Source organism: Stegastes partitus, unplaced genomic scaffold, assembly GCF_000690725.1.
Source record: "Stegastes partitus isolate 25-593 unplaced genomic scaffold, Stegastes_partitus-1.0.2 Scaffold110, whole genome shotgun sequence".
Classification (NCBI taxonomy): Eukaryota; Metazoa; Chordata; class Actinopteri; family Pomacentridae; genus Stegastes; species Stegastes partitus.
In genome coordinates, this window is record NW_007577841.1 from 82,575 (window position 1) to 103,441 (window position 20,867).

At 41.4% G+C, this 20,867-nt stretch overlaps 4 protein-coding genes across 4 annotated transcripts; 1 reads left to right on the forward strand and 3 right to left on the reverse strand.

Moving 5' to 3' along the window:
* The first annotated feature begins 417 nt into the window (after nucleotides 1–417).
* On the forward strand, nucleotides 418–2,015 carry LOC103354509 (hook microtubule tethering protein 2). Its single transcript, XM_008277901.1, has 4 exons — nucleotides 418–879; nucleotides 972–1,046; nucleotides 1,653–1,765; nucleotides 1,848–2,015. Exons 1-4 carry the CDS (start codon nucleotides 778–780, stop codon nucleotides 1,852–1,854), a joined length of 297 nt encoding a protein of 98 aa, XP_008276123.1. The 5' UTR covers nucleotides 418–777; the 3' UTR covers nucleotides 1,855–2,015.
* A 92-nt stretch (nucleotides 2,016–2,107) lies between these two features.
* Nucleotides 2,108–9,794, reverse strand: LOC103354508 (bestrophin-2-like). The gene is made up of 9 exons (XM_008277900.1): nucleotides 9,643–9,794; nucleotides 9,409–9,503; nucleotides 8,560–8,793; nucleotides 7,836–7,990; nucleotides 7,655–7,732; nucleotides 4,285–4,437; nucleotides 4,108–4,188; nucleotides 3,733–3,887; nucleotides 2,108–3,519 (listed from the first exon to the last, which is right to left on the reverse strand). The coding sequence occupies exons 1-9, from the start codon at nucleotides 9,792–9,794 to the stop codon at nucleotides 2,781–2,783; spliced, it is 1,842 nt and encodes a 613-aa protein (XP_008276122.1). The 3' UTR covers nucleotides 2,108–2,780.
* A 1,110-nt stretch (nucleotides 9,795–10,904) lies between these two features.
* On the reverse strand, nucleotides 10,905–18,168 carry get3 (guided entry of tail-anchored proteins factor 3, ATPase). The gene is made up of 7 exons (XM_008277902.1): nucleotides 17,997–18,168; nucleotides 16,271–16,418; nucleotides 15,335–15,483; nucleotides 14,359–14,509; nucleotides 14,141–14,248; nucleotides 12,873–13,070; nucleotides 10,905–12,777 (listed from the first exon to the last, which is right to left on the reverse strand). Exons 1-7 carry the CDS (start codon nucleotides 18,137–18,139, stop codon nucleotides 12,649–12,651), a joined length of 1,026 nt encoding a protein of 341 aa, XP_008276124.1. The 5' UTR covers nucleotides 18,140–18,168; the 3' UTR covers nucleotides 10,905–12,648.
* A 1,366-nt stretch (nucleotides 18,169–19,534) lies between these two features.
* Nucleotides 19,535–20,403, reverse strand: LOC103354511 (noggin-2-like; the record flags this gene model as incomplete). The annotated part of the gene is made up of 1 exon (XM_008277903.1): nucleotides 19,535–20,403. A coding segment is annotated over one exon (813 nt), but the record flags the coding sequence as incomplete, so codon positions are not given.
* Nucleotides 20,404–20,867: the final 464 nt, after the last annotated feature.

Sequence of the window (20,867 nt, forward strand, 5' to 3'; positions counted from 1 at the left end):
TTTTCACACTTAATGACAAAAGCATAAACCACATTTCCCCTGAAGCCAGCACAAAGACTGGAATGGGTTGACCTTTGTAAAAAAAAAAAAAAAAAAAAAAAAAACTGACTCTGGGAGAGAGAAAATACAGGGGCTCCAGTTAAAAAAAAAAAAAAGTTTTAAAAAAAACTTGCCACAAGCAGCTGGACAGTTTCTCTGTTGCTTAATGTCTCCTGATAATCTGATACTGCAGAGCTTTGATGCTGGTCAAGTGATAAAGTAGGGGAACTACGGTGTTTTTGGGTCACTGAAGCTGGTAATGACTCAGTCAAACAGACAAACAAACGTGTAGAAACTCCTGGATCTTTGTATAGACATCAGAGCGCCGTGACATGATGCTGCTGACAGAGGAATAAACAATTTTCCTTCTTATTCTCTGTTTTTCCAGGTTATGATCTCTACGCTAATAGGATTTTACCCAACTTTACTTCGCAACGTTTTAACATGTGCCACATCTATTGCCAAGCTAATTGCATTGTGTCACGGTTCTTACCTACTAATCCCCCTGCCTGGTGACTGACTGTCTAACAGCGAATGTGCCCGAGTCAGCAGGATGGCATCTTTGACTGTGGCGAGGAGCCAGAGCACTTAAGCCTGCAGCACCTCTCCATGTTGTTCAATCTGTCACACAACAAAACCAGGGCCTCTGCTGCAAAACACAGCCAAGAGCAGCAGTGAGCCGCAGACAGACGGGGCAGGTCACAAGGCTGCTGCTGCAAAAGTTTGGCAGTCACGCAAATGTTTTTTGGTTTTTATCTTGTTTGGATTTGTCTGTGTTGCAAACTATTTCAAACAATGACCAGCAACAAGGAGGCCGGTCTGCTGGCGGCTGCCTCAGAGGTGAGTTAGACCAGGCTTGCTTTTGGGTCATGTCGGGCCCATCATCTGATTGTGCTAATTTGGTGAATGACTTGAAAATGTCGTGACTACAGGACCCTCAGAGTAATAAAACAAGGATGAGACAGGAACAAGAGGAGAAACTGATCCTGGCCACCTGGCATAACATGGTGAGAGCATCAGCAAGGAAAATTCTTTGAACTGAACCCATCGATGTTTAAAAAAAAAAAAATCCACTTTATTTCGGATATGTTTATCAGAAATGCATGGAAAGTTTAAAAACAAATCTGTGGGACACCATGCCATGTCTGTGAATCAAACTTAAACTAAACAAGTGGCTGCATAGATTACACAATATTTGTTTTTGTCGCATCTCAGTCAAGCATTGCTTTTGTTGTATTTGAACAATCCTCAGAGCTACACAAAAAACATCTCACTTAACAACAACTAATCTTTGCACTCTTTCACTTTTAAGTACTTTAACAACCTAACAAGGACCAGGACTTGGTCTTGTTTTGGCTCCATGCTAACCATGTGCCCCATTCAGTTGCATTTTACTAGACAGTAAAAAACACAGTTTGTTATTGGGAGCTGACATGGCTTCATGCCAGCGTTGGACACGATCAGGTCTCGTAGCTGCAGCATTAGTACTTTTATCCTTTGTGTTTGGAATATGTACAGCCTGAGGTTCATAGGTGTGGTAGAAATTACTAGAACAGTAAGTTCTGGTGAACAAATTACCCAAGTGTTTCCACTGAAGTTGTTGCTTCTTGCAGCAGCACAGCCTGAGTGAGGACTCTGGAGCTCCTGGCCTGCCTCAGTCTTTCCTGGCTAAGCAGAGACAGTCCACTCAGGCCAGGAGGGCGGTGTCCCCCCAGCTGGAGCCCAGGTAGGAGCCCGGCCCACTCATGGGCAAACTGGAAATCAAGATTGTGGAAGAATGTGTGGATTTTCTGTCTTTTTTTTTTCAGTGGCTGATGGCTGTTTCAATGTCTGTGCTGTTTTTGGTTTGCTGCTATCTCCCCCTGCTGGTCAATGTTGGCACTGCATCAGGGTCAGAGGCGACTGTTGTGTCCTTTATATAACTACACTCAAGCTTGTAAATAATCACCACAGTGTCTTTTTATTTCTTCACTGTATCATATTTTAAATGTAGTTTTTTACAGGTAGAATATCGTTTTAGAAGCAATGCAAAAACAATGACATGTATGTGACAGATGTAAAACTGTGCTGTTATCACCTTCATTTTATTCAATATTTGTTTAAACAAAGCAGGTTAAAATACACAAGATAATGCTTTAGAAATCATTCTATTTACAGGATTATTTTTAATAATCAAGGTGAATAAAGTGGATAAATTCTCCCATGCATTTTGTCTTCTTTTCAGCAATATTTTATGTGCAAACTTTGTTTAATACTCAAAGAGCATCACAGTCTTGATTGTAAACTTTCACAACTGACTTGAGATTCACTTGCAGGTGGTTTGCAAGAAAATTAAAACAGGTCAATAAATTTCTCCCTGCCTTCAATGTCCACGCTAAGCTTAACTAAATGCCAAACATATATTTGCTGTGGTACAGATGTTAAAAACACTCCAAAATGTTGGAATATTCCTTTGAAGTTAATATTAGCGCCTACAGATACAAACCTTTCTAACCGTTCCTCCTTTTTGATCTTTGAAAAGCAGTACAGTTTACAATGCAAGTTCAACAGTGGTTTCAATAACAAAATTAGGGAATGTTTTATGTAATAAACTAATTTCTAAAAAATTGCATGTCCCCAAATGTGCTGTCATCTGAGAATAATATTAAAAGTTCCAGTGACTAATTTCAGAGCATGCAGTTAGAGTTTAAAATTGTCATTTGGACGTCACACCACCACATCGTCCCACAACATCGTCCACTTTAAGAGCCTGTGAGCTCTGAGCCCATGCTCACACTGCGAAAACGCTGAGGTTCGTTGTAAGACGGCACAGTGAGGAAGGACATTTTGTTTCCACCAAAGGGAGGTTTGGGGATGGCGGGAACAGCCTTGTTGTGATTGATGGCTGGCTGGGAGCTGCAGTGCTCCAGACTGGAGTGAGCAGCCGGGTGAAACAGGAAAGCCGAGGGGTGACCAGAGACGATGGCGGAGGCCGGTCGAGGGGACATCTCTCTGGTGGACTGAGGAGGGGGAGGAAGCAGTGACACTGGAGCTCTGGAGGTCTCCCTCTTCTCTGCTGTCCCTCTTTCACCCACTTCATTGCTCACCTCCATCCTCTCCGGCTGCCCTCCTCGCTTGTCCGGCTCAGCCCCAAACTGAATCTCCAGCAGAGGCGTCCGGACGCTCTTCTCCTCCCTGAAGCTGCACACGGTGCTCTGGGTCTCCTGTCCCAGCCCGGACGGCAGAGAACCCCCTTTGCCTATTTTACAGCTGTCCTCTTCCTCGTCATCGCTGGTGCATTGGTCAATGCTGGGGGAGTGGTGGAGCCTCTGGAGCTGCGCTGAGGTGCGGCGAAGAGCTCCTCCCATGAAGCCAGTCGGGGAAGGGGCTGCATTGAGGAGGCGGTTGAAGAGGGCCATGTTGGGGTGGCGAGTGCCCGACTCCTCCAAGTTCTCAGCAATGTCCTCTAGGGGCTGGAAGTGCATCTCCTCCTTAGGAATCCTGCCAAGCATCAGCACGATCATTTGGGTTTCATGTTCCTGAAAACACCAAACTTTACAGCGACTGCGTTGTGTTGTTACTTTATCTCAGCTCTCACGACTTCTCACTAAGAAAACTTTCATTTTCACCACCCAGATTTTCCCACAGTCTGGGGGGGATTCCAGTTGAAATTGTCACAGCCACAAATAGAGAAGGTAAAACACAGAAACTCACGCCATGTCAAAGGTGGAGCCCTGGAAGGAGGGTTTACGGAGAACAAAGAGCGTGGCTGCAGTGTAGGGGGGCCGGGGGTTGGAGTCATTCCAGTAGCGGTCCCTCTCCATCATGGGCAGATCTCCGTACATCTCATCCACAGCCATCATGGACACCTGCAGAACAAATTACAAACAGATGCAATGTATTCACAGCAAAGAAAGGTGGTGAACTTAATGTCAAAGGAGTAGGAAAATGTAGAATTTGCATGAATAATTGCAGACAAGACACCAAAGGAGAGATTGATGAAGCAGTATTTGAAATAACAGCCTCAGATTTCCCATTTGGGATCTCAAATTGCCTGACAAAATTAGAAAAAAAGATAAATTAAGAAACCTGGAAATTTCGGTCTATCAGCCAGTTGGTCTCAAAGTCATCATCGTCTTCTCCAAAAGGGTTGATCAGCTGCTCTGCGACCTTCAGGACAAAACAGAAACTATAATAAAGCTAACTACAGAGAGCACCGACGGCTTTCACGCCACAAAAGTTAGCAAATGTAACCCTCTATCTGACCTTGAGCCACCCTGCATAGAAGAAGAACTGCAGCAGGGTGAAGATGGGCACGTAGAGGTCCAGGTCGTGGTCCGGGTAACCCTGACTGGGATCCAGGAACTGGCGACCGATTAGACACACCAGGAAAAAACTGTACACGGCCAAAGTCACCACCTGAGGGACGAATGGAGAAAAGTGATTACACGTCATGTTTGCTATGTTAACATAATAACTTGTGTTCTATATGTTCCACTAATAGGCCTTTCCCTACATGTTGTTATGCCTTTATTAGAGCTGTATTCCATTCAGGTCATTGTTTTTGTTTGTTTGCTTGTTTGTTTTGTTTTGTTTTGTTTTTTATAGTAATTTTTTGGCCTTTTTTCCCCCCTTTATTTGACAGGACAGTAGAGAGTGAGACAGGAAAGTGGGGAGAAGAATGGGGGAAGGACCTGCAGCAAATGGCCATGGGCATGGATTCAAACCCACGACCACTGCGTCGGGGACTATAGCCCCTGTACATGGGTCGCCAGCTCAACCAGTTGAGCTATAGCATCAGCCCTAAGTCATTGTTTAACCTTCTAAACCCCAAGCAGGACATTTTTTTGATCCTGTTATGTTTTTTTTTTTTTAGATTTCACTGCAGTATAAAGTCCTACAACCTATGGAAACACCACATCCATGGCTAGACACAGAAAGAGCTCAAAAATGTCTTCTATGCATTGAATGAAAGAAAAAACTAAAACTGGATTTCAGAAAAAAGTGATTTGATGAAATATCATGATGTTTAGCTTAGATTTGGCAAATCTTTTCAAAGGAACAGCATGACACACTATCCAATGAATCTTCCTGTTTTGACAGTTTTTGACTTTGATATATGGTGTCATTTTAATGAATTGTTAAAGATAATATGCCCTCCCAACAACTGGTAAATTTTGGGGTTCAGAGGGTTAATGACATTAAGAAACCATTTGCCATCGCTGTAAGGATCGGTCAAAATGTTTATGTTGAAAATGGTCGATGCTATTTAATTAAAAAGAAAGAAAGAAAGAAAGAAAGAAAGCAAGAAAGAAAGAAACAAAGAAACAAAGAAAGAAAGAAAGAAAGAAAGAAAGAACGAACGAAAGAAATCACACATAAACAAATAACAAAAGGTGTATAACAGACCATAAAGAAGTTGTAAGCAGACATAACTGTTTAATAATGTAATTTTAAACAACTATAACGGATCAAGTGCAAATAATGAAAGACAATAAAGTAATACAGTTGCATTAACATAAAATATATTCTCATAGGAGCAATTATCATTGTTGCAAAATATATGAATACATTAATAAACAATTTAAAGTGCACTAATTGCTGCATACAACTACATTAGTGTGAATGTGCTCATTAAATATTTACTTAGTACTTAGAAATGCTAGGAAAGTAAACAAGTTAAGTGTTACGAAAAGCCAACAGGCTTTTTTTTTCACATCCATGTTATCAATACTGTATTATGTCAGCATTTCTGAGCTTAAAATTGTGTTCCAGGTACTGCTCATGATGGACCGAGAGCAAGACAGTGAAGTTTCGATCTCTACGACCTCTGATTTGTTTACTTTGGTGGCAATACATCATCATTTCAGGTATGTTCTTGAGCCTCACTTCTCAGAGATCCTAACAATGTTGCCTCTTTGATGTTGTCAGTCAGCTGGCAGTTGGCGCCTGGGCCACACCTCTGTAACAATTTAAGGTCATCACACATGAAGGTGGAAAGGGAATAACGTCCTCTGAGGGAGTCTGTTGCATTAGCCCCACCAAGCTTGTTTGGCAGAAAGCTAAGTGATGCATGATGGAACACGTGTCAGTGTAATGGTGCGTGGGAATGTCGCCCAGTTCATAATCCTGTAAATGCAGCGGTCTTCATAAAATATCATCAGCGGCTCAAAGGCTCAATCACCATTGTTTCACCTCTCTTGAGAATAGACAATGACTTAACAGACAGTTATTCAAATGAAAACCGTTGAGATTGACACCATTAATCTGTTAATCTGACTGGATAGAGTCCCAAGAAATTTGACCTGAATGATATGCTCCAACTGAGGTACTAAAAGTCATCTGGATCAATCCTCAATTATATAATCTTCACCCTCACTGATTCCAGGGCAGCTTCTGCTAACTCTAAAATGTTTCAACCATGAGCAAAGCTCGCCAAATGTTCTGCTGTTGGCTGCAACAGTGAACAAAAGAGTCTTCATGCACTCCCAGCATCTGAAGACATGAAGACTCAGAAGGTTACTTCTATTTTTGATGGCAATGTCCCTACAACAATAGGAAAATCCTTAGTTGTGCCCGTTGTGCCTCTAACATGACTAATGTCACCATTAGTTTTGATGGTATGACCACACGTCAGAGCTCTGTGGAAACTTCAAGGCCAATTTGAAACCAGTAAACAAAGACTGGGTGTGCTACAGTGTTTTCATGCCACCTGTTGTGCTTCAGTGAAACCTAAACTTAGCTGATGTTTAAATCTGTTTGCTTCTCTCCTGCTCTCTGTGCTCACACATTACGCATTTTAATAGAGCAAAATCCCCAAAAGCTGTTCTCATTTACTTGTTTTTCTGTCTCAGTTGTCAGGCAATGAAACGAATATAAAACCATGACTAAACACAGCCAACGACGAGTCAACCAGAAGTCACTCCAGAGCCATTTCCTAAGCTGCTGCGCTGCACTGCTAAAACACAGTTTTTCTCAGCACAACATTGCCCGACAAACTCATGAAACACGTGAGTGTTAAAAACAACAGCTATGCTGTGTACTTGGTGTTATTTCCTTGTAAAATGACTGTTTAGAGAGAAAGAAGCGACAGAAGTTCCTGGACTCATATACTTAAACCTGTTTAGAATGGGACAAAAGCCTGGAGTTGTACAGTTGTAGTAAAATAAACAGTATTTGCTGTATTTTGAGATGAAAAGTTGAAAGACACATCCTAGGGACATGTGAGACTTTCAATAATTTGCTGAAAAGGGGAATAATATGTGATTTTAAAGTTAGTGATGGCAGCTATCATTAATGTAAATTCCAATCATAAAATGCAAAAGGAGAAATAGCTCCATTGTTATTTTATTACTGAATCATTTAATAGTAATGTTCTATGGAGTCACTGTATGTAGTAATTTCTTTAGAGTGGTACACATTAGTTAACATGAACGCACCTTCTCCATCACCTGCAGGTTTGTTGTCATTTCAGCTGTAACAAATACAGTTACAGTTATGTAATGCTTCTTTGTGGCCAGAGTGGAAGACTATGACACGATGAAAGACCAAATCAGAAAAAAAAGAATGTGTGGTGTGTTCTATGTGTGCCAGAAAACCAGAGTTCACTTAAATATGTGTAAAAGTAAGCACTGACCTGAGTGTACACCAGAGGCACGCTGATCATGTCATAATGAAACAGCATGCTGCACTTCCCTCTGAACGCATTCAGCTCCTGTTCCCACACAAACAGAGATTTGCTGACTTTACATCTCAAACTGAATCTTTGTCAGAACAGGCACGGCAGTGTGAGGGTGTGTGTGTTTGTAATGCTGCACCTCCAGCAGTAGCTTGAGTGTGTGATCGTCTTTGATTCTGCCCTCACAGCGAGCCACAGCAGCCAGGTTGGTGAACCAAACGCAGGGGATCCAGTATTTGTTATAAGGAGAGTGGAGACCTTCGAACTTCTTTCTTTCCTCTCTCGTCATGAATCCTGCACAAACGGCACAGCAAAACTTCAGGCCTCAGATTTATTCACTCCATTGGCAAAATTTGGCTCACACAAAAGTAGGAATGTCAATTGGAACTGATTCAGTGAGTCAAGAAAAGACTAAAATCATACTAAAAGTTCACCCTCCGACTGTTGGAAGTAATTTCACAGTGCAAATCAAAGCTGCAGCATGTTTAGTTTAGAAAACAGCGAGGAGAGGATTGCTACTACAGTGTCTCATGCTCTTGGTACACACTCATGATAACTTCTTTTTATCGCCAGGGAATTTCACTATGTGCCAGTCCTTGTGACTTGTTTTATGCTCGCTGCTGTAGAGAATGTACAGGAGAGCAAACATGACATGAGTGTGCGACTGATCACATCACAACTTCTCAGTTCACTCCTCAAATACAAGGTGAGAAAAGTCTGTCAACATTAGAATCTCAGTTAATTAATGCTCATTCAGAGGTCAACTGGTTTTAAAAAGGGGGGTTATTGAGTATTTGCATGGACACCAGTCATGGATGGATGTTGCTGGCTGAGAATATAGCCGCCACCACCCCCCTTCTCACCGGCCTCGACCACATGGTCCATGGTGGGGAAGCGTTTGAAGACGGCGGTGCTGACAGAGCGGAGGATGAGCAGACCGGACAGACTGGCGTAGCGCATCATGGTGCGTCTCAGCAGGCGTCCTCGCTCATCGCTACCCTGGAGGCCCCCTGACAGGACGCACATGAGCCTGTCAGGCAGCGGGATGCTGGTGTACTGGCTCCACCACCGGTTCACCACCAAGGTCACGTAGAAACCTGCAAGCAGCAGCAGAAAAGAGGAGGCACAGGTGCTTATGTGTGCTGCAGGCACAAGTTGGACAAAGAGGGGCTAAAAGGTAGCTTTTATAAAACTTGGTAGCAGATACTGTCCTCTGGGCTTCACAAAGTGTCCAAAACTTTTTTTTGTTGCATAAATCATACACAGAAAATCAACAATGTACGATAATTTTGACTTATCATCAAGCAGGTGTTTCTCTTTATGTAAATGCATGAAGACAATAACAAAGAAGAAGCAAGCGAACAAAGAAAGAACTAATACAAAAATGCATTCAGTAAACTCAGGGCAGGGATTCTGGCAAATTGGATCGTTTCAGGGATCCTTAAGAAGAAATATATTCATACAAATGCCAGCCACAGAGTTTTAATTGAGGACAGTCAGGTCAGATAATCCATATCAATATTAAGAGCAATAAATCTCAATGCTGCCATTCTTTACATAACAACCCATAAACTGTTAATCAAATTTTCATTATTAACAATATTTTTTGACATTATTCACGTTTTCAGTTCAAAATATGCAAAAAAAGAATCAAAGTATAAACATGAGACTGACCAGTTTGAAAAGTTTAAAAGAACATAACTAAAGCTTACCCAGCACAAAGGACATGGGGATGAGACTGGCATAGTCGTTGCAATAGATTGCCAGCTTTTCAAAATACCTCTTCTGGTCATCATAGAGTAAAAACCTTAAAAAATATATTTTAAAAATGTTTTTAAAAAAAATAACAAATTTTAAATCTAAAAAAAAATGATGAAAATTGAATTGAGCATTAATTAAAGATTCAAGACACGGAGTCTTTTCTAAAACAGTCCTTTCCTTCTTACCTGTAAGTGATACTGATGGCAGTGTACATGGCAAAGAAAGCCAGGAACTCTTTATACAACACCTTGTAGATGCTTCCTTTCCAGGCCAAAAGCAGTTTGGAGAAGCCACAAAATCGGGCATTTGCAACTCTGGCCGTGTAGGTGACCGTCATTAGTGACAGGAGGTTCACAGGTCTTCAGGAGAAAAGAGCTGAAAGGAAGAAAGTCCAAACCATTGGGATCAAATGTGTGCCTCTACAAAGTTCAGGTGGAGAGTTTGTTGCGTAATTGACAAAATTAACGCACCAAAAAAACTCTCTGGGCATCTACAATTTATTACACAGTTCAAACATTTTTCTATTTGATTAGACTATAGAACTAACTTAAAATGCATTTTCTTTTTTTAAACTGCATTTTCTTACCTTTTGTAGTCAATTGCTCAGCGCATCCCCGTGCGTAATTGGCACCGCTGGAAAAGCGAATTCACATTTTCACGCAGCAGTATCGTCCTCTCTGTGCTCGCCGGTGGTGTTTTTTCATCGAGCTCATAACTCTGATATCCCCTGGCGTCGGCTGCGCTAACTCGAGGCTCAGTCGGCTGCATGGCAGTAATCCTCGGTGCCTCCTCGGTGCGTCCAAGTGGTCAGTGCGCCCCGGGGTAAATCCCCAAAACGAGGAGGAGGAGGAGCTCGTTAGCGCGGCCCCCGACCGGGAAAGCGCGGTTCGGTGATGGACCACAAGCGACAGGCCGCAGCGCCGGGGCACAAGGAGCGCACAGGACCGAACAGTACAGTAGGAAATTATGAAACAGGAGCCAGTGGACCATGGCAAACTTTCGTGTTACGTGATATGAAAACAACAACCAATTCCCCGGTTATGGGTCTGTATTTACAACTTGTTGCAGCTTTAATGACAAACAAACCATCATCCAGTGCAGGAAAGTTGTATCACTGACTCTCCTTCACTTTTGTTAAACTTGCTTTTTCTTGGAGCATGAAAATAATCTCAGTGGGGAGTGATAATCCCAATTGCTCGCATCTCAACATAAATTTTTTGCACCAAACATGACTTGCAGATAATATCCCAAGCAGAGTTGACATTTGAAGTACAATGGATATTTTGTGCATTCCATGTTTTCTTCCTAGTTTTGCACATTTAAGGCTTGTTAACTGGTTTGCCCAAAGGTCAACTGAGGCTTCATGCTCTGTCAGAGGCAACCTGCAGGCTGAAAATGTGCTTCAATCCACTCTGATTACTCAAAAGAATAACCACAATACAGGCGGTCAGCTGAGGCAAGTTTGTTTTCATTAACGCTCACAGCATAATTTAAAGAAAATCTATAGAAAACAGATTCTGACTCAAAAGCATTCAACGACAGACAAGAGGGGAAAGGTATGGTTTTGCTTGAGGGTGGATTCAACCGTCACCTTTCTGTTGCGTCAGTTGAGCCAATTGGAGTCCAGTATTTGTTCAAAACACTTGATCAAGGTACATTCAATATATATAGATATATATTTTTAATTAACAATGCACTAAATAAGGCTACTAATATCTTTCAATAGTGTTCCCATATCAGTAAACGGGATGGACATGAAATCCGTGACTGAGGTGGGCACTAGAGGAATTTTATGATCGCTGAATGGGAACTGGGAGTTCAGCAGTGTCAGATAGCTCCTTTTGGTTTCCAGGCCCTCAAACACCAAAAGCCACGTCACACATTTTCCTCATAAAACTGGTTCTGCCCACGACAACATTCCACCTGAAGTGACTAGAGTGGCCTAAGTTCAAATGGTTGTATATGGATATAGAGCTTGACTTGATTCATAATTGACTTAAAAGTTACGCTGTTGCTCAGACATTTACGATATGTGATGTCTTACAATCTGACAGATGGTAAAAGAAGCACTTTTGCTTCAGTTTTCTTATTGCAATGACAAATGGGGTCAACCGCTGATTAGCATGATCTTATATTCAGCTTTTTTAACTTTTTGTAACCACTTATCAATGAATTATATGAATATAAAAATGAATTACTTTGACTCTAATGCAGCTGCATCAGTCTCAAGCAACGCCCCACCAACAGCGCTATCTGATCAGTTATGCAATCTCCTGAACAATAAATGTTGAAAGGTTTTCTTTGAATCAGACATAAATAAAGGCATTTCAATGAAGTTTTGTGTCGGAATTTGTAATTTTCAATTCTGACACCACTTCTTTCATTTTTCTGCAAATTAATATCATTAATTGGTCTGCCTGATGACCAAAAACCAGTATCAGCTCTAAAAACACCAGCATCGATCGACCCCTAACTGGTCAAGAACAAAAATTAACAAGACCAAAGGCTATATTCTGCTTTTTAAAATTTATTTTTAAGTGTCTTTTATCACTGCCCTGCCATCACACCCTGAATCTGTAGAAATTTGGATGGAACTTCCCCAATGTGTGAGAGATGTGTGCAATCTTAAGTCAAACTGGGAGAACAGACACAGCCACCGAATCGCACAGAATAAACAAAGCATTACACATCAACCACCTGCAAAAGCTGCTATATCCTGGAATACATAGCACCGTCACTGGAAACACTTTGTTTTTCACAACTGAGGCTGGACACTGCGCGGGATGGAGGAGGAGGGAGGAGGAGGACGAGGGTTTTGTTTTTTTTTTTTAGTTGAGAGGATGTTAAATGCTTTAAGTAGGAATAGTACAACTGTCGCAGTAGACATGAAAACAAGAGAAGGTGAAGTGAGTGTAAGGCAGCACACACGTGCTGTCTTATCTCTAGCGATACAGAGGCGTCTGTATGTGTGTGTTGTTGTCGTCGGCGGCTCCCCTTCGCTGTGGGCGTGCTCTGCTGTAGATGGGCTGAGGAATGAGTCTTGAGGCTTCTGCTGCAGGGTTTGAGGCTAGTTTTGGGGGTGGGGGGGAGCTCAGACTGTGGTGTTGTCTGTAGGGAGGGGAGGAGGAGAAGAAGGAGGAGGACGAGGAAGAGGAGGAGGAGGAAGAGGAAGTCCTGTGGGGGGGAGGAGATCACTTGTTTGGGGGTTTGTAGGGTTCCAGAAGTTGCTTAGAGAACGTGTTGACCTTGTCGGCACCTCGGACTTCATGGGGCAGCAGCGGTAACTTGACTATGTGGAAATCTTCATAAAGATCCTCCATCTGTGAGGAGAAGACAAGCCATCAGTGAGGACACATGAGTTTTAATACTAAACATTTTGGTTTTGATAACACCGCTCTAGTCTTCTGAAACGTACCTGATCTAAATACTTGGACTGAATTTTATGACGGGCTTCACACATTTTACACGGCCTGTCCGCGTCAGGGAAAACGAGTTGGTTGACAATGATGTTGTGAGTGTCGATGCGGCATTTGGCCAGTTCCTGGATCAGCCGCTCTGTCTCGTAGAGCGACAGGAACTCAGCGATGCACACGCAGATGAAGGTGGTCTGTTCCTGATGGATGCAAGGACAGTGGAGAATAGTTAAAACATATACGGGAAGCTTTTAAGAACAAATAGTGCTGAGTTGTTCTCAGCAGTTCCAACTCTAAGTAGTGTTGTTACAATATAACAATATAAAATATAACAAAACCACACACTTTGAGTCTTTTGCAGAAATTCAAGCTGCCTAAACGCAAGGTGCTCAGCTCTATATCTAGGCAACCTTTTCTTTTCTTTGTTTTCCACCTATTCCGCTACATTTCTTGACTCACATGTCCAAATCGCATCACTGCATCCGCTAATTCTGTTGCCTTCATTTGGCTGATTGAGTCTCACCAAAAACAAAATAACAAAGCATTTCTTGTTCTGGTGTGAGGTTTAACATGAGGCCATGTTAGACATCACACATGTTCCTTCATGCTTGAAGAGTACCAGACGTTCCTGTTCTCATACCTGGTCATCATCTGATTCATTACAATAAATCCTAAAAAAATATTATTAGACATCAACTCACATAAAGTAAAGTTTTACCTCACTTAAATAAATTAGAAAACTCTGAAAATTGTAATTTGCAGTCAACACAAAAAGGGTCTTTAACACTAATTCACTTAACCAGTCTGTTCCTTCTTGGCTTTTTGAACAAAATCTGACCAAATCACATTAATACCAGTATTACAATAATGTAAACTTTATAAGAACATTGCAAACTGTAAAGTATTTCTGAGAGAACCTGTCCTCATTCATTATCAAATTTAAATGTAATTTGACCACAGAAAACTAGAAAATGTGATCAAAGCACAGATCTCTGCTCAGGAATTTACTGACTTGAGTCTACTTTGGTAATAAACATCCCATATAGCACCATGAATGAAGCCATCTGTAGGATTCCTCTAAAAAGCACATCATACTAAAATTGGATAGTTTGCGATATAAGATCACCGGATCCCCCAGCCCTAAAGTATAATGTGTGAAAAGACTACATAAACACAAGAAAAAAAAAACTAACAACATTAAAGCAACTGCACAAAAACACTTGCTATCTCAAAGTGACGGTAACAACTTTTAAATATAAGTGTGACTTACAGGATCTTTGAACTGCTCACTGACAGAGCGAATGACTGGCAGGGTTTCCTCCAGTTTGGAGGCCAGCTGATCTGCGTTCATGTCGCCCAGACCGAGCATGTTGCACATCTAGAAACAGAGCGAGACAAAGAGACAGACAGAGACTGTTGTAAGGGCTTCAGTCATAGTTAAAATGTAATAAAAAGTAATAAATAATTGATGTGATCATCCCTCCTCACCTGAGAGATGAATGGGCTAATCTGGTTCTTGATCTGCATGAGGCGGCCCAGGCCTCGCTCCACAATGGTGGGAAAGTTGAGCAGTCGCAGTGTGTGACCAGTAGGGGCAGTGTCAAAAACAACCACGGAGAAGTTCATTCCTTTTACTAACCTGAGGCACAAGTAGACAGCAGTCCTGAGTTAGACTGGGATCATGCTACGGGAGTTTTAACATCCTAACAGGACTACATCACACACAAGGAGAAATATCACTGATTATCTTCTCTCCAATGTCAGGCATGCACACATGAGAAGATCTGAAAATAATAGCGCATCACACGCTACAAGATCTTATTAAAATCATTTTGCCCAAGGGAGCAATTAGGGAGCAGAGCACTAATTCACATGATCTCATGGGGGCGTAATTGTAAACAAAACTGAGACTGTGGAACATCAACTTGCTGTAACACTAATTATACTTTGCAGTGAGAAAAAGATAAATCCGAAAGCTAAATGTGTCTGGAGGAGAATGTGGATGGGGAGATGTGGTCAGCACCGTTTATCTGTTCTTCAATGAGAACTGGAGATGAGATTTTAACTGTCAGTTTTAATATCTGTGGCTAACGTTAGCCTCAAGGGCTAGAAGGCTTAGCGTTGCTTGGCAACTGCTTTGGCTGCTCCAGGTGCTTCTGTGATAAATGTAACCAGAAAACTGAACTCAGAAATATCAAAAATGTTTGATATTATCGAAGCAGCCCTAAAAAGTCTGTGTGCAGCACAAGAACCCCACACATCTCCAAACAATCAGTTCAGACCAGATTTCTCCTCCAATTATTAGACAGGGTTAATCAGCCCTAAACTCCTGCAGGGGGGATCCACCTTTCATATAACACTCACTACCTTTTCTTAATAAGCTCAATCATGGTGCAGTATAAGTATAGAATGACATTAATACTTGAATGAATAATCTGGCTCTGCAGTGACCACATTGTTTTACCTCATGACCTCTGCGTAGCTCATGGCTTCATCAATGCCAGGGAAAGCGCTCATGGCCTCCTGCATCATCTTCTTGCCCATACTGAGCATGTTGTCCTCCTCGAAGAACTCATCAGGCAGCTCTGCCACACCCAGGCTTGGGTCAATCTCCTGTTTTAAAACACACACTCCAAAAAATCAGCACATTACACAAGTTCTGAACGTGTTTTTATGCCCTCCAGCCATTTCAGTTTGGCACGCAGTGGTGCTTTTGAGACCCACATGTGGAACAGACTGTCCTCATGACACTGAGTGATTTCATGCTCTAATTTAATTTCCAAAAAAGATGCATAAAGAAACCTCTTTGTTTATCTCTATGGTCTTATCCAAATTGTAAGGGTCTTTTGAATGCAATAAAAAGGAACCTTTGAATTCAATGACACACTCTCACATAAAACAGCCACAATAAATTAACTAAATAACGAATGCTGAAGCTTTAGCTGCTTCAGTTGCAGGATTCCCTGTCTTGTGATTGCTGGCTCGCCATCACAACGTACTGGGATGTTTAAAGAGATCAGAGCCATTGTTAATGTTATCAATAACACCTGGGCTTTTCCTACAAGTCAAAACATCTGCAGTAAAAAACGCCTCATCAGAGAAAACTGCATTTTTCTGCAAAACTGGATGAACTATATAGGAAACTGCTCCTCCAGTTATAAGCATTGCCTCCATGAATATGAATGACTTACTTGTGTTTATGTCCAAATGTGGTGTTTAAAATGAACTCAGTGGCTTTCTCTATTCTCCAAATGCCACTTTTATTTGACTGGTTTAAATGACATAACAGACGATTTTTGCTGTACAAATTTCTACTACCTCACTTGCATGTTTATGCTTGGCTCCTTTCCCTGCCATTTTTCCACTGTGGTAAAAGAGTTCTCACTGTGGCGCGACTTACCATTGCAAAGAGGTTGTCATAGCCCTTGACCTTAGTAGGCACCTTTGAGAACTTCTGGTCAAAAGCGTCAGAGATGTTATGGGCAGGATCTGTGGAGATGATGAGGACGCTCTCTCTTACTGCAGCCAGCTGGACAGCCAAACTGCAGCTGGCAAACGGACAGAGGAGAGGAGATGGATGTCTCATGTCAGCGCCACATCTATAAATCATCTAACAGCACTGACCTAAAACATCATTATTTTGAACTTTGTGGACACCAGTTACTGCAATGAAACGAGTTAATCTACGATTACATTCCTGCCTATGGCACTGTATCTATATTCAGATTGGTATTGTTAGCATCAGTCAGTGACTTAGGCCACAGTTAGAGGAAGAAACATGGTGTTTAAACTTTAATGTAGATTCAACAGCTAATGCTAGCATGTGTATCTTTACCTCCGGGTATTGTGCGTGTCCATGACCTTAGGTTCAAGTTAACTTTAAGGAATACAACATTAAGTAAAAGGTTCTCCCAATAAATAATGGAGAAAATGTGGAACAACGAGTCTTCCTGTGTCACTTCTACCGTGATAATGAACCAGCTGAGAAAGTCATGATTCCATGTGTTAGCTGGCTATGACGCTGAAGTTGGCTTCATATTCGAAGCGTCGGAGTCGGAAGTTAAGGGGAAATTTGAAGGAAACTTAAGTTACATCGCTGCGAGACTGATGCTTCTCTCTTTTTTGACACGTTTTTCCTTTATCCTATTACTGAAAATGCAAAACCATGGAGGATGTCTGATTTTTCCAGCATGTTGACCACAAAATTAAAAAATACATTCCAGGGGTGTTTCCCACTGCTTTTAAGTGCATGCAGACCATGTAAGATCACATCCAGTTAAGCGTTCAAAAAAGCAAGAACAGCTATAAATACACTGCTCAAATCTACACTAGGTTATCCCACAGAGGGAAAAGATTATTAAGGGTTAACAGACTCAGAGTTTTCATTAAATCTGCTTTGTGAAACGGACCCCTGATGTAATATGGACTACATACATAAAAAGCAGTGAAGTTTCCCCTTTTGTGTGTTCACACAAGTAAAGCAAAAGTGTTACAAACCAGAAACTGTGTTTGAAGGTCTTTAGCCTCTATAGCCCAGATTCACTCGATCTATAAATAGTAGATTTTTACGTAATTCTGAAGTTACGTGATCTGCATGCAAAAAACAAAAAAACAATAACCTCTACCTTTTGGCATGTTCACAAATTATATACAGAAAACAAATTTCAAAGTGGTCTTCAGACGGCATTATGAGCTTTCCTAACATTTCCAACACTGTTTAACATCATTAAAATGTGACAAAATCGAAGAATCGGTGTCTCGGTGGTAAATTTCCCTTAACTTTCTCCTGAACTGCCGAACTTGAAGCTACGAATCTGAAGCTAACTTCAGCGTCGCCGCTGGCTAATGTTAGCTGGTGACTGTGCTTGACAGCCCTCGACTACCCGGCAAATAGACACCTGGCGCTAAACCAAATCACCTAAAACGTAACAGCGGTGAGAATTTGATCCCACGGTGTCATAAGCTAGAGAGCCAAGTCTCGCTAAATTGTCGTCGTGGAGAAATTAACCCATTTTACTCGTTTGCTGACAAAGATCCACGTCAACTTATGGTAACAGCTAATCTAAGCTAGCTACGTTAGCCGGAGTCGAAATCAGCATGGAAAATAGCATTTTTATTCCACTTACCTACATGTCGTTTTACCAACTCCACCTTTTCCACCCACAAATATCCATTTCAGGGATTTCTGCTCGATGATATTCTTCAGAGTTGGTTCTAATGGCTCCACATCAGGCGCATCTTCGAATTCGTCTTCCAATGAAGCTGCCATCTTGTCTGTGTACAGTCGTTCAGCTCAGAGGGGGGCGGAACCTCACTGCCGCGTTCAGGGCGCCTCGGAGCTTTAACCTACACGTCTAACTTTGTGTGACATTTATATTTATAAAAATATAAAAATCTAAATTTATTTTTCTATGGTTGGCGAGGGAAGTGTCTAGCAAGCAAGTAAGTTAATTTATATAACAGCTTATTGTAAACAGAGCTCACTCAGTGCTTCACAGGCAAAGGTACTTCCCAAATACAACAGAATAAAATGCGTCAAAAAAAAAAAAAACAAAAGCAGACACGACAAATAAATTGAACACACATTTTATAGAATAATTGAAACTGATTCACAAATAAAGCAAAAACAAAAGCACGTAAAAGATAACATACAATCAAATAGAAAAAAAAAATGAGTGAACACATTTTATCAATCTACTTTCAATCATCACTAGTCATGCTTATACTCTCAAAAATCAATTAAAAATCCAACTATTACTGTACAGCACCTTTCATACAGCCTTACAACCAATAAGCCAATAATAAGACAAAAAACTAGAGACTATAATCAAGCTAGATTACAGCATAATAGATTTTTTTTATAAGGACTTTAAAGTCGGCGGAATGTGTTGCACTTTCAAGCTGCAGAGTTCTGAATCAGCTATAGCTGGTTTTTAACATTTTTGGGCAGATAAATAAAATTGCATTGCAGAAGTCAAGCCGACTCCAAATAAAACCATGTATCGGCTTCTCTGTGTCACTCAAAGAGAGAAATATATGTTATTGTTTTTGTCCCTATTATGACATGGTTACCTGTTAAAACAAATGTGATCTGGAGTCTTATTAGTCTTTCAGTGAATTTTTAATTTATGTCAAACAAAACCAGAAAAAAGGCCTTACCAAGCACATGATAATTATGAAGTGTTTCCATCCAGAATAGTACAAATTAAGAAGACACCAAATCTAAAATCACTTTTCCATTTGTAGCTTTATTGTGGAGGCAATTGTTACACACAATGAACTGTTTTTTGTGTAAGTTGAAAGAAAAGGCTGATATTTTCTGCAGTTACATGTCATTTGTTGCATCGAGGTTATTTTAGACAGACAAAACAGAGCATTTCTTGTCTTCTCTTTACTGTGTAACATTCAAATACATGTTTCGCTTTGATCAATACCAATGCAACATCACAAAAGACAGATATATAAGGAAGTGAAAAGTCTGTACTGAAAACGTCGCTGCAAAGACACAGATTCTGCTATTAATTCTACCCAAAGACAGCAACAGCAATATGAGGGTTCATTCCGTATCTGAATAATAAAAAGCCGCAATTTCTAAAATCAGTAAACATAATTTGATTGAAAATGCAACTAAAAATCACTGATGAAAGTATTTAATGCATTCCCAGCATGCACACATAAACCAAGCAGCAGATGAGGACTGAAACATGAGGAAAACACTCATTAACATGAACACACACATACAGTGACCACAGGATAAGGTATTTGTCTCCATAAACACCTTTTCAGTGCTTCACCTGTCTCCATCTCCTTGCTGCCATCAGACCTTTCCTCTTTAATCCCTCTGGATCCGTCTCTGATTTCTATGCAGTGCCAAGCTAGGATCTTTATGTGAGTTGTCTGAGCTCGAACACATTTCATCCCGCCGGGAAAGGAGCAACTTTTCTCTCCATCTGCTTGCTCACAGTCAGTCTGCCGCAGCCAACGTGGCCAGAAAGTTGGGCCCAGATCTACCCATCGGTAGTGCAGATCACATGTCGCTGAACGCACCAACCAGCTTCTGACTGAATTGGAAACATCTGAAGGCAGAGAACTCAAGTCCAGCTCTGCAGCTTCCTTCTCCAGCTTCTGTCGATGGCTCGCTGCAGCGTCTCTCAGCTCTGAAGAACTGAGGTTAAACTTCTCCTTGAAGATGGTGTAGTTGGGTAGTCCATGCTGCAAAGGTTGACTTCCCTCCAAGGCCTCAGAAGGCTGATCTATGGACATCCAGAACGGGTCAAAAGAGGGTCCAAGAAGACGCAGGAGGCGAGAAGGCCGGCGATGTCTGGGTTTGGGCATGTAGAAGTAGTCTTCAGCTTGTGGCAGGAGGGAGTATGGTCGGATCGGCTGCGAGTAGGATGGTAGACTCGCTCTCAGCTGAAGAAATGATGAATCCCAGTCTGCATCCTCCTGATCCTGACCAGCAGTTGCATTTGGAAGCAGATTTTGGGTTGAAATATTAGAAGTAAAGGCAGCAGATCCATGCAGGAGGACAAACACAGAAATCCAGCAGAGAGAGACGGTAAAATAAAATGTTCTGCACATGGTCGTCAGGTCTGGATAGTCGCTCTGAAGAATGAAATTTGTTCACTTTGATTTTCCTTTTTCACCCGCTCCGAAATGGGTTCTCTTCTTGGTGCTTTTCAGGACTTGGTGTACCCAACTCCAGACATCCTTGAGCTCTCGAACAATAACATGTTTAATTTAGCTCCTTATCAGAACATTATTGAGTGTGGCCAGAACACACCTGAGTTCCCACTTCTTATTCAAGGCTCTAATGTTTTGACTAAGTCTCCAGTCCCAAAAAAATATAGCAGGAATTGTGCTGTTTTTCAATTGAAGAAATTTTTTTCTGTTGTATATTTGAAAAAAATGGGTTATTGTTATGGGGACATTTTTAGGAGATGAAAAGAAGTTCCATTATTCACAGGAAATACAGTCAAGGACGAGAAATTTGAAGT

What these genes read in the sequence shown, in the direction of transcription:
- LOC103354509 (XM_008277901.1), top strand. Translation starts at nt 778, where the DNA reads ATGTTTTTTGGTTTTTATCTTGTTTGGATTTGTCTGTGTTGCAAACTA. An exon ending in TGCTGGCGGCTGCCTCAGAG is followed by an intron (nt 880 to 971) that starts GTGAGTTAGACC and finishes TCGTGACTACAG; the next exon opens with GACCCTCAGAGTAATAAAAC. An exon ending in TGGCCACCTGGCATAACATG is followed by an intron (nt 1,047 to 1,652) that starts GTGAGAGCATCA and finishes TGCTTCTTGCAG; the next exon opens with CAGCACAGCCTGAGTGAGGA.
- get3 (XM_008277902.1), bottom strand. Translation starts at nt 18,139, where the DNA reads ATGGCAGCTTCATTGGAAGACGAATTCGAAGATGCGCCTGATGTGGAG. An exon ending in GTTGGTAAAACGACATGTAG is followed by an intron (nt 16,419 to 17,996) that starts GTAAGTGGAATA and finishes TCCGTTTGCCAG; the next exon opens with CTGCAGTTTGGCTGTCCAGC. An exon ending in AGTCCAAGTATTTAGATCAG is followed by an intron (nt 12,778 to 12,872) that starts GTACGTTTCAGA and finishes TTCTCCTCACAG; the next exon opens with ATGGAGGATCTTTATGAAGA.
- LOC103354508 (XM_008277900.1), bottom strand. Translation starts at nt 9,794, where the DNA reads ATGACGGTCACCTACACGGCCAGAGTTGCAAATGCCCGATTTTGTGGC. An exon ending in TCTATGCAGGGTGGCTCAAG is followed by an intron (nt 4,189 to 4,284) that starts GTCAGATAGAGG and finishes TTTGTCCTGAAG; the next exon opens with GTCGCAGAGCAGCTGATCAA. An exon ending in GGCTCCACCTTTGACATGGC is followed by an intron (nt 3,520 to 3,732) that starts GTGAGTTTCTGT and finishes GATGCTTGGCAG; the next exon opens with GATTCCTAAGGAGGAGATGC.